At 46.9% G+C, this 12,015-nt stretch overlaps 2 protein-coding genes across 2 annotated transcripts; one reads left to right on the top strand and one right to left on the bottom strand.

Annotated features, from left to right (window-relative positions):
- Positions 1-4,261: 4,261 nt before the first annotated feature.
- LOC106804293 lies at positions 4,262-4,791 on the top strand. The gene has a single exon (XM_014805071.2). The coding sequence runs from the start codon at positions 4,271-4,273 to the stop codon at positions 4,547-4,549; it is 279 nt and encodes a 92-aa protein (XP_014660557.1). The 5' UTR covers positions 4,262-4,270; the 3' UTR covers positions 4,550-4,791.
- A 2,964-nt stretch (positions 4,792-7,755) lies between these two features.
- On the bottom strand, positions 7,756-11,602 carry LOC101764599 (RNA pseudouridine synthase 2, chloroplastic). Its single transcript, XM_004966416.3, has 6 exons — positions 11,263-11,602; positions 10,519-10,926; positions 10,174-10,373; positions 9,279-9,357; positions 8,990-9,165; positions 7,756-8,921 (listed from the first exon to the last, which is right to left on the bottom strand). Exons 1-6 carry the CDS (start codon positions 11,578-11,580, stop codon positions 8,789-8,791), a joined length of 1,314 nt encoding a protein of 437 aa, XP_004966473.1. The 5' UTR covers positions 11,581-11,602; the 3' UTR covers positions 7,756-8,788.
- Between the last annotated feature and the right edge of the window lie 413 nt (positions 11,603-12,015).

The raw sequence follows: 12,015 nt of genomic DNA on the forward strand, positions 1-12,015 counted from the left end.
GCTGACGGTGTGCGGTGTCAGAGGGTGACGGCTTCTGGTTTTGTGGGCGGACGGGACGGGACGGGGCCGGAGCCGGAGCCGGAGGGGACGTGACGGGACGCGCCGCATCAATTCGCCATTGCTGCCGCTCTCTGCTGCATCAACGTCGTAGCGCAGTAGATCCAGAGGCTCCGGCTCTGGGCTCTGGGCTCTGGGCTCTGTGCTCTGTGCTCTGGCTCCACTGGATCATCAGATTGCAGAGGCTGCCAGGCAGTTTCAACACGCGCCATTCCGCATCCTTTGCATTTTCGTGAACAGGATTTGCACAAGAATTCGTATCCAAAGCATGTTTACGACGCGAACAGCGGTTCACATCTGGAAATAGAAGAAGGTGAATTCCCAGATAGCTTTTTGCCGATTTGCCAGTCAAAGAACTGGCTTCGTTCATTTACCACTCCAAAGATTGCCTTCGCCTATTTGCCATTTGAAACGCTGCTACTTCGCTATACCAACCACGGCGACTGTTTTACCCCTGGTCCCACCTGTCAGATTCTTCTTCTCCACCTAAGTCGGCCTCTTCCTTTGCCCGCTGACAGGGCTCGCGATGCTGGACGTGGCGACGCCCAACTGAGCCTCAGCTTGGCTAGCAGCTGCGGCAGCCTATCGCAGGCTCCAGCTTTTGCTTCGCCCAGAAGAGCTTCCTATATTGGCAAAAGGCTCATTCCCAGAAGAGCTTTTTAGCATTTCTGGGCATTTTCAGAAAGGATCTGGGCTCCTGTAGGCCCATGGGAAGCCGGGGAAGTTTCAACGGGGCCTTTTGGATTCAGCTACTTTGCGAGGCCTCCTCCTCCTTTCTGTTGTGTCGCGTGGAGTAGGACAGAAAGCTGTGTGTGTGTGTGTTTTGTGGCTTGCGAGCCAGCAAGGACGATCCTCCTGGTCCCGCTCCCTGACAGTACATCTGCTCTGCTCCTCTTCGAGTCTGAACTCACGGTGACCAAGCTCCTCCCTGACCTCCTGATGCAGTGATGCTGCACCTGCATGTCAGCATGTGCATGCACTCCCTCCTCATCATGCAGTGGAGATCTGTGATGGAGTGGATCCAAATTCAGCTCAAAAATGCAAAAAACATTTGATTTGGCTGTCCAGGTATGCTTCAGCTTCAGACTGAACAACACATGGTTTGTCCATCTCTGCTGTAGTAGTGCTGCAGCATCGGTGATGGATCGTCCAAATTCAGCTCATGAATTAAACCCAAAAACATTTGATCTGCCCATTCAGGCTCACGAGTTCAGCAACACATCCGGCATGCTTCACCTTCAGACTGATGAAGAAAAGCGCAACGCTGCAGAATGCAGGATTGTGCTCCGTTCCGTTGTTGCCAAGGACATTCGTTACCCACACACACAGGTGTGTCTGCAGAGCTCGCCCACGCAGAGGATACCAGAGCTGTAGCCCTTTCTCTCTCGGTCCCTGCCGTCCATTGCCCCATCGCTTCCATGCTCCATCCAGATCGCACGGCCAGGGTGGAAGGAAAGTTTGAAAAAGTTTTCTTTTCCGATCTTCCTGCAGGCCAGATGGCACTGCTGCCTGGCTGCCTGCAATGCTTGTTGCGTTGGCGTTGCATGCATGTGTGCTACGGGCGGCAGGGCTCTACTGCCGCTGGCCCTACACCATCTCTAGGCCTGCCCTGGCCTGCCTGACCTGAGGCAGCAGCCCGCTATGGCCCTGAAGGCCTGAACTGAAGGCGTGGCCGGCCTCATCAACTGCTCTCCTCTCTGCTTGGTCGTCGCGTAAAGCCAAAGCAAAGCAGGTAAGGCCGGGGCATCGCTTTTGCGCCGGTTGACCTGACCTGGCAGCCGAACACAAGTGTGCTACTGCGTGTATCAGTAACCTGTGACACTGATGACTCTAGTGTTTTTATGTAATTTTTGGAAATTATTTTTATGCTCTAAAAATTCACATAATTTTTAAAAGTAGTGTATTTTGGTGAATTTTAGTTTAAAGATTTTAAATGATATATATGTGTTTTTTTAAAAATGAGTTCATCTTTATATCTTTTATATCACTGCGAAAAATGTCATGAATTTTAGAGGTGATTTAGATGTTGTTTTGGTTACTAGTCACCCGAATTCATGGACGGAATAAATGGGAGTATCAAATGAGGAACTAAAGTTCAAGTCAGCGTCAATGAGGAAGGAAAATTTTTTGATTATAAGTGCCAAATAGAAAATTCTCTCTTTCTTTAACCTGGAGAACATTCCTATACCACTGCTTCCTGTTCTCCATTACCTCTCTCCTTTAATTTGTCGGTACTCCAATTAACAACCAGTTCCTAATTACTATTCTTTCCGTAGCATCTAATGAACGCATGTGTCGATGGCGCGCACGATCGATCGATGGAGAGAAAGGCTATCTCCCTGCTGCTCATTGCGTTGCTACCCCTATCCTATCCATGTGCTGCTGCCTGCAGGGGCAGAGGCAGCTTTGTTTGCAGCTGATAAAGCCTCTCGGATCAGCCAGTAAGCCGGACAAGTCAATCACTAAACAAGTGCAGTTCTGGTAGAATCGAATCGCACTAATGGCCTCAAAGCCTACTTAACAATCCCAATAAAACGGTGTCCATCCGTTGCATTAGCAGATTAGCAGTGCAGTGCTGCCAGAGGCACAGAGCAGGGGAAAGTCCATGAGTGAGCTGAGAGAGAATAGATGCAGCTAAAACTCAGTGAAGTGATGAGTGATTGAGCAGGCAGTGGCTGGTCACCACTTTCACTTTGTTAGGCTGCTCCTGAATGTTCTTTCAGAACAAAGAAATAAAAAAAAGGCAGCCTCTGAATCCATTGTGGGAGCTAGCTAAGACTGATCAGGTCTCAGGAGTGCGTTTGTGCAGTGCTCTGAACATGTTCCAAAGCAAGCGGAGGACCGAATCATGGCGGGAGGGTAAAATAAGCAAGTGCGGTCGTCTCATTGTCAACTCGGCTTCTTTTCAAATCTTCTGGAAACCATTTTTATACAACAGCAAAAGGAAGAAAAAAGAAACTGAACTAGACAGAACAGAGAATACCTACCTTAGCGAGCTTTTTCGGCCCATCGTTATTGTCTAGAAGAAAAGGGTTGTTGTGTGAAGGAAGGATTAGGCCCATTAGTATACAGTAGATAGCCCATTCAGTAATTGTCGGCCTGTTAACAGCACTCGGCCCAAATAATTGGAAGGCCCATCCACCCTGCTCTCTCCTCCACGTTCCACCGCAGCTGTCTGCTCGGCTCCTCTCCTCCCCGTTCCCCCAAACCCTCCTCCCCACCGCCGGCCGCCAGTAACTCCGGGCTCCCGCCGAGACGCCGGCCGCTGGCGCCCGCTCGGCCCGTGCCTCCGTCGCGGGCGCTCCGGTGGCTTGACCCTCCTTGGATCCCCCTCCTGCAACTGCCGGCGCCCGGCGCCCACGGTTTGTAACTCCTGCTCCCAACAGTGGTCCTCCTCCGTGCAGTAAAAATTAGGCTGAGATTCTGCACGAGTAACCGATTGGATGGTGCGGTTTTTGCTTGGAACTTTGGTAGATGGTAGCGAAATTTCGGATAGATGTCTTTAGCTACAAGGGAAAGTTTGGCGACCGAAGCTTTACCTGTGTGCACTGTGCAGTGCTTGGCTCTTGATGCAAGGTTCATTTGCCTTGTAAGAGTAGTATCCATCCTCCGTCTGCTAGATGGTGCCATGTGGACGGTGATGGGAATTCGGAATCATGCTTTAGATGAACATAGCATCAAACTAATAGCTGGGATTGTGCTGAGGTTCATGATTCCGTGCAGTTTTAAACGGATAGTGAGGAGATTTAGCTGTAGCTGCAAATATGAAATATCTGCCACGTTTTAACAAATTCAGTGGATGTAGTAGTTTATTTATTTCTTTGTCTCGTTTGTACAATTTTGATTGCATTCTCTATCAATAAATGCCAAGCAGTGTAATGCTGCTGGCTGCTTAAAAAAAAGGATAGTAATTTATTTATCTGCATCAGCAGTGTTCAGTTATCAATAAGGCGAGCATATACAATTGTTAAGTTTCATCTACGCAGAGAACCTGGAGAAGTCTCCAAGCACTACTATTTGGCCTTGATGATTTAATTTCACCTTAGTGTATAGTTCCTGTTTACTCGTTAAGACATCTAATTTATGCAGCAGGATACTTTTATGCTTTGTTCCTGCTTCATATGACGACTCCTGTCATTAATGGTTCATTGGCATAGCCAACATTGTTTTTTGACCTCTTTGTTGTCCAATTTTTGCCTGCAGAACTGCAGTGATGGAAGGCCAAGCAAACGCTGCGCAGGCTAGTCTTGGTCCAAGAGTGAAGGCTAACCTGGTTCTTGGAGCAGAATCGTTTGCCATCAGCTCTGAGTGCGGTATCCTATCCGAGCAGCTGGCCACAATGAAGGAGAAGAGCATGGTGATTCTCAAGGAATACATCGCCAAGCACAATGCTCCAAACGATGTCCCTGATGAGTCAATTGAGGGTGAATCTGATGACGAGGGTGAAGCACTAGTCAAGAACCCGCCGAAGAAATCGAAGAAGCAGAAGTGACCATCCTGAATTCATCTGATTCATTGCTAGGCACGGCTACTGTATCTTCAGCTATGCTTTTGACACAGAAAGACCAGATCACTGTTTGGCACATCTTGCTTGTGTAAAATTGTAAGACTAGATATTTGTCAGTCGCATAAGACTAGATAGTTGTGAGCCACAGCACAACCTGCAGGTGTAAGAACTTGGTGCTCGTGTCATGCAATTCTACAGCAGTTCTGCCTCGTGCTGTTATCTTTTCATATTTTCTTGCACTGGACAATGGCGACACTACCACCTTCTCCTTTGTCCGTGTGCTGCATAGATGTGCCACAACTGAAGCACAAGAATGTTGTGTCACTAAAAGCTCCCTACTATTCTCAACTTTGAAGTGTGAATTCAGTCACAAGCATAACTATGACATCTGCATTTTTAGGGTGTGAACTCTTTAAAGTTCTAAGACAGGATATAGGAGTAGCAGATTTCTGACTGTCTGTATAGTCTCGACTCAGGAATGTGCCGACATCCAGACGCAGACTCGATGTTTTTAGAAAGCCCTGCCAGCTAAAGCCTTTTTTTTCTTTTGCAGCGTTTGTTTTCACCCCGTTAAAAATTCAAGCTGATCACTATAAAAAGGAGCGTATATTTCTTCTCGGCTAGCTTGTTCTCATCTTCTTTTTTGAACATGCTGCTGCTACTGCTTCTTTTCATCAGAGCTGCTGCCTGACGACCTTCTAGCCGGACTGGTAGCATCTTCGAGCAGACGAGCACCGTCGACGGCAGGGAACCTAATATCAGATGCAATTGTCGTGGGCACTCCATGCTTCTGCTTCCCATATCTCCAATTGCCTTGGCACCAACTCGACGCAATTCCATCTTCATTCCACCGGGAGAGCGGGTTGGCGACGGAGCCGTACATCGTAGCCGGCGAATCTCCTTTGCACCGGACGGGAAGAGCCAAAAGCTGGTGCTAGGGTTGGCGGAGGGAAGCTGAACAGTTGGACGGGCCTTGCGATTGCGCCGAATGGGAGGTGCGGCGGTCGTCGACGCCGGCGGGGTGGTCGGAGGAGGGGAGGAGCAGAGATCTCATGGCGCTGGGCTTATTTGCAAAATATCGGATCCAAATCAGGAGGGCACTTTGAAAAATGTTCTACATAAAATTCCGTGGATCGCGACTATTGATCACGATCCAAATTAGAGGTGGTATGAAAATAATTTTTTTCATAAAACCCTTTATTTTGGATCGCGATTATGGTGAAAAATCAGAAGATTATTGTAAATTCCTTCCGCACCTAGTTTTGTCCCCACGTCGCTCCTCTCGGGGTGGCTTGGACGGAACCCCAGCACCCGGCGCCACCACCCCTTCAAGCACTTCATGGCTTCATGGTTGCTTTGGTGATGGTTGCTTCTAAGCGGTTGGCGACGTGAAAAACAAAACCAGTTTGGACTGCCATCGGTGACGTCTTCAGCGTCATGACCTTCTTGAACACGATGTCAAGCAATTCTAGCAACGTGGCTTGTTTCGACGATGGTTGCTTCCAAGCGGGTGCTTTCTTTCTTTTCCTTTCTTTCTCTTTCCTAAAAAAAGAGGATCTAGTATGTGGCGTTGGTGGTGTGGTGGCTCTCGTCGACGTCCCAATCCGACCGGGCAGAGTTCGTGAAGACTCGGGATGATGTCCCAATCCGATCGAGTGGAGTTTTTCGTCGTGGCTCGTGTCGATGTCCCAATCCGACTTGGTAAAGTTGAGAGAGATTCGATTGATGTCCCAATCCAACCGCCTGATGTTGTGTGGTTGAGTTGAGTTTGAGTTGTACGTTGGCATGGTATGGTGTAGGTTGATGTTATAATCCAACTGACCGGTGTTATTTTCTTTGTTGTTGGTTTATTTTTTTTAATATAAATTCCTCTGGTTCGTAAAAAAAACTATTGTGAGGCCATCCAGCTGGGAGTTAGATACTTGCTGCAGCTTCGCCAATAATGTTGCTAATGTCAATTATTTTCGTTCCATTTGTTCATTTGCTTGATGCGTGGCAACAAGAAATTGAACAACTTTGAGATGTTTTCGCTATCCATGTGGAGTATATGTCCATACATCGATCCGCCGCTGCAAATTATCCCGATTATATTCTGAAAAGTTGTAGCCTACCTGTACTTTTCATAACGGCAGTATGCTTGCTTCGTTGAGCATTTCCAAAACAAAACCGCGGCAGGTTCCCGAGACCTCATAATCAACTACATATACTTCTAAAGAAAATGTTAATGTTCCATATAGGTGACGAGATTTCTGATGTTCCATATAGGTGATGAGATTTCTGATCACGAGGTTTCTGATCATGGAACTAGAATCGGAATCGAGGCGAAAATAATGGAGGAACTGAAACAAACTCCACCCACAGCAATGGTGATACAACAGAGGACAGCATACAGAGGGACAATTGAAATTTGCAATGGACGTAATGAAAACTTTACTTTGGGCTTGTAAGAATAGCTCCTAGTCCTAGGTACTAGGTACTAAAATTTGCTTTTTCCCCCCTGCCCTGCCTCCAGCCCACGCCAGATTGTAATCGCCAAATGTATGGTTGCATTTACAACAGCTTGATGAAGCTCATATGAACTGAAACAGTAAGCTAATCCATACCTCTCTTAATTTCTTGCTAGAAACTGAAACTTGTTTTCTGATTCATGTCATATGAACTGGAAAGCTGGCAATGAATGATCAGCAGTATATATATATATAAGGCGATGAATTTGCTGAACTGCTCAAAAAGAAAACGGAAAGCTAATCAGCATTCAACACTGCAAAGTACTGGATTCGCCCATTCCACACTTGTGTTCTTGACATCAGCACAGCAAAGTGCTGGATCCAGTGATCTCACTCGTCCCTTGTGTGGCGACGGAGCTCTCATCATCTTCCACGCGACGAACAGCACAGGGAGGCCGAACGGTGCTAGTTGGATGGCGCTGGGTAATCATAGCTGCTTCGTCCATCCAACTAGAATTTCCGACGACTCCTAATCCCAAGCCCATCCAAGCACATTCTTGATTTCCATAGTCACGAGTGATGCCTCTGCCCCTTAACATGTGTCGCTTGGGAAGCGTCCTCTGTGGACGACGGATAAAAAGCAACAACCCAAGATACGCTCATCGACCGATACTTCATCTAGCAGATTAAGCTGCGACATCAACAGATCTAGCAGATTAACGTTGCGTTAAATTTGGCCACGAATTCATCAAACGCAACGCGAAAACAGCGGTGCTGCAACCTTTTTCATTGATCGAGAGCAAATAAATAGATGAATAATAACAAGCTATGATTTGCTCGACACGCGACGGCCTGGGACGACCGACATCGACCTTGATCGCAGATGCACAAGCAGAGTCTGGATCCCAGCGCGACCTTACCAAAACTTGACACGACATTGTCTCCTTCGCTGCAGGAAGCTATTCCCATTGCCGCCCAATCCCAAGAGTCTGCTCACCGCCGGGCGATGCGGTCAGCACGGCCGCCCACGGACGCTGCAGCCGCCTCCCTCCCTGTCGCCCGCACACACCCCAGCGCGGTAGATGACTCGATCATCTTGCTTGGGACAACAGGATCGCCAACAGATCGATCGTGTTTTGGGGTGGATTGCAATCACTCTCATCGCGTCCACCTAAATTTCATGACACCTCCTAGTCCCATCCAAACTCATTGTGCTGGCCTTGCCACTTTGCTTCTATGCCTAGTCTCTATACCCCCACCCCTTCATGTATGCACTTATGTTTGGGGAACTGCTGTATGATGTGTAAAAGTACAACTCAAGATAAGACCAGCAAACCAAACTGCATATAGACTGTCCATGAAACTTAATCCTATTCCTAGGGTGAATGCAAGACCTGCTGCAAGCAGAATGCTCCAAATGATGTGAATGTCTGTCTCTGATGAGTCTGTTGAGACTTGAAATCTATGAAGCAGATGTGACCATCCTGATTTGATCAGATTTACCGTGCGTGCTTCTTGTAGTCTATCTGCAATCGCACACTTGCGCTGCTGAAGATAGAAAATGCTGTTGTATGTCGTCTTTTGTGTCTGCACTTGCACTGCTTATGACCAGATTATTGTTGCAACTTGCTGCGTAGCTTTGTCAACGATGTTGTTCGTATCAATTACTTTCCATTGACAGCCTCACTGCCCACATAGCCCTGAAGACAGACCTTGGACCAGACACACTATACGCTAAACATCACTGCCTGGCTCACTTTGCCTTGGCACAAAATTGTTATTGGACAACATCATCACCATTTTGTCCATCAGCTGATGTAACACGTCGCAATTCATCAAGTACCTCAGTAAAATCATCTGGCGGGGGGCATGAGAATTCAAGGATCTTTCCTGAGTGCGGATGCTTGAATCTGGGGAAACAACAACAATCACATTCGAAACTGTGCAAAAGACAAGAAACATATTGTAGAATACCTACCCAAGCAATGCAGCATGAAGACATGGCCTGTCTACTTTAGATATCAGATCCGAAAGCCCACTATGATATTTTGAAGGAGTTCTTGGCCTCAAAAGAGACAGTGCCATGCTTTTGGTACCTCCATATGTTTCATCACCAAGAAGTGGGATCCCTAGATACTTCGCATGCGCACGGATCTGATAATCAGCAGGTGCAAGATCAGCAATGAAAATAAGTGAAACCCCCATGTTTAAGAGAGTATTTCCCTAGCTGTTATTTGCCCATCCAAATGATATCCACACATTATTACCTGGTGAGTGCGTCCTGTCTCCAGTCTCCATTCTACTAGAGCGGATCCACCACCAGCAAAGACCTCTCTTACTTTGTACCTGTAGGATTTTTTGACATTCCCAAGTGAGCCAAATTATATGAAGCCATGAACCTTAAACAGGTAGAAAGTTCTGGAAAGATACTTTATATTTGTGGTTTTTTGCTTAACATATTGATTTGTGCAGATGAAGGTTTTTATTAACTTTCACACAGCCATGAGAACCTACCAGCGCAAATGTAAATTCATTTGTCATGATTGGATTCAACTAAGGGGGTGTTTGGATACACCCATTAAAGTTTAGCACCTGTCACATCGGATGTTTGGATGTTAATTAGGAGTATTAAACATATGCTAATTACAAAACTAATTGCACAGATGGAGTCTAATTCGCGAGACGAATCTATTAAGCCTAATTAGTTCATGATTTGACAATGTGGTGCTACAGTAACCATTTGCTAATGACGGATTAATTAGACTTAATAGATTCATCTCGCGAATTAGCACAGGGTTCTGCAATTAGTTTTATAATTAGCTCATGTTTAGTCCTCCTAATTAGCATTTGAACATCCGATGTGACACTGCTAAAGTTTAGCACCGAGTATCCAAACACCCCCAGCCTTTGACTATTTTGATCTGGGCACTTCCAGGCCATCATTGTTGCCTGCTAGCAGTAACTGCATAGCGGTCATCATTAAGAAGTTGAAACAGACTGGTTGCAGTGATTACGAATATCCTAAGAAGCAAATAGCTTTATGGTACAAAAGTATCATTATACCAGAGTGGGATTTATTTTTACCCAAGTGAAATAACATTGGGGAGGCAACATCATATATGGAACCAAAATAAAAGGGCACAAGTAACAAGCATGAATCACCTACTAGCAGCATGCCGTGCATATCTCTGGCCTGATCCAGCTATAGCAATCATACGAATCCTATTGTTAGGATCACGTGCGATAGACGCTTCAATCCTGCCAGAATTTGGATGAGGTACCCCACAAGTAAGACTGATGTATACTCTACGAATTGTGTGCAGCTTGAACTGTTCAGCTAATTGAGCATGGGAATGCTCATCCTGTCCAAAAAGGGGGAGACTTCAGTATAAGTCTGGACTATATCCATAACGAAAAACAATAATTTAACATAGTAACATGTAGCAATTACGAGCATGTGCAGATTTCGTCAAACTTTTTGAAGTGCCAGGATTGATGATTCAATACCTTGGCAACAACAAGAAGTCCACTTGTCCCCTTATCAAGTCTGTGCACAATACCAGGGCGCACAAGAGCATTCCGCACTTCCGAACTAACGTCTTCAGTAGTAAATTGATCAACATCAAATACATCAACATCGTCATCTGAAGAATCCGGGCATTCATCGCCAGTTGAATTGCGCGCCAGACATGTAAACGTAGAAATCCTGCAGTGGTGAAGTATAGCATTGACCAAGGTGCCATTTGCATTTCCAGGCGCTGGGTGAACAACCATATGAGCTGGTTTGTTCACAACAAGAACATGGTCATCTTCATAAACAATGTCTAGCGGGATATCCTCCGCCTCTGCCCTCAGCGGCTGTAGCTCGGACACTGTGCAACTGACCAGATCCCCTCCCTTCACCATATGCGAAACCTACTATGCACAAAGAGAAGCACAACAACGTAAGGCACAGCTAAAACACTAAAGTACGATAGAGATAGACAAACAAAGACCCATATAACAAACTAACAAGTGTAAGCTAATACAGCTGGTGCTGCACGAACTCATATGACTTTTGAATTTTTCAGCATGCCAATCTTCTCTCAAAATAAGAAGTTATATACTTTTCGTCCACACAAAAGAGAAAGAAATTCTACTTTAAGCTACACATCCACTGTTTAATTAGCAGTATTATCTCATTGTTGTACTAACACAACGATCAAACTTTGCAGGAATTTAGCAAGGTCAGAGAGAGGAGAACCATGACACCTTGGAGACCGGGCGGCCATTGACGGCGACGAGTCCCGCGCGGATACTGGCCTGCACGCGGGCACGGCTGACGCCCCCGCCGCCCAACCGCGCCGATATCCAGGCGTCGACCCGCGAGCGCCCCTCCCCCGCGGGAACGGCCTCCTCCAGGCGCGTCCCAGTGAGGCCTCCACTCCGCCTCTCTGGCTCCGCCGCCTCGGCTCTCGCGTTGGAGGAGACGCATCTCGCGTAGCAAGGACGGACGGTACGGCGGCGTAGGAGCGCCGAGAAGGTGGCGGCGATCGCTGCCGCCGGCGGCGGCGCCGTCGCAGCTGCCATTGGGCTGGCGTGGAGAGGTGAATCGGTGAGCACTGGAGAAAGAAGGGATAACGTTTGGGTAGCTGGGCCTATAATTGGGCTGACAATGATCGCAGATGGGCCGAAGTTACATGGAAAAGCGAGCATGGCATACCAATATTGATGCGCATCCCTTAAAAAAAAATGGACATTGTTAACTGCAGAGGAAGATCATCACAATTAATTATCAAAAAAAAAAAGATCATCACAATTTCCAGATCCGCCACGTCACTCGCCACGTCCTTCCGCCACCCCCAAGGCCCCAACACGTGTAATCTCGTGTTGGTGGATGATGGCTCCAAGCAGCACCCGTTTCTTTGCAAAAGTTGAGGGAGGGCATTTGCTCAATTTCGTGCTGGATTTGGCTTATTTTTAAACGTAGTTTTAGCATCTCATCAAAATGTCGACCAAAACTGT

This window comes from Setaria italica, chromosome IV (genome assembly GCF_000263155.2).
Source record: "Setaria italica strain Yugu1 chromosome IV, Setaria_italica_v2.0, whole genome shotgun sequence".
Taxonomy (NCBI): Eukaryota; Viridiplantae; Streptophyta; class Magnoliopsida; order Poales; family Poaceae; genus Setaria; species Setaria italica.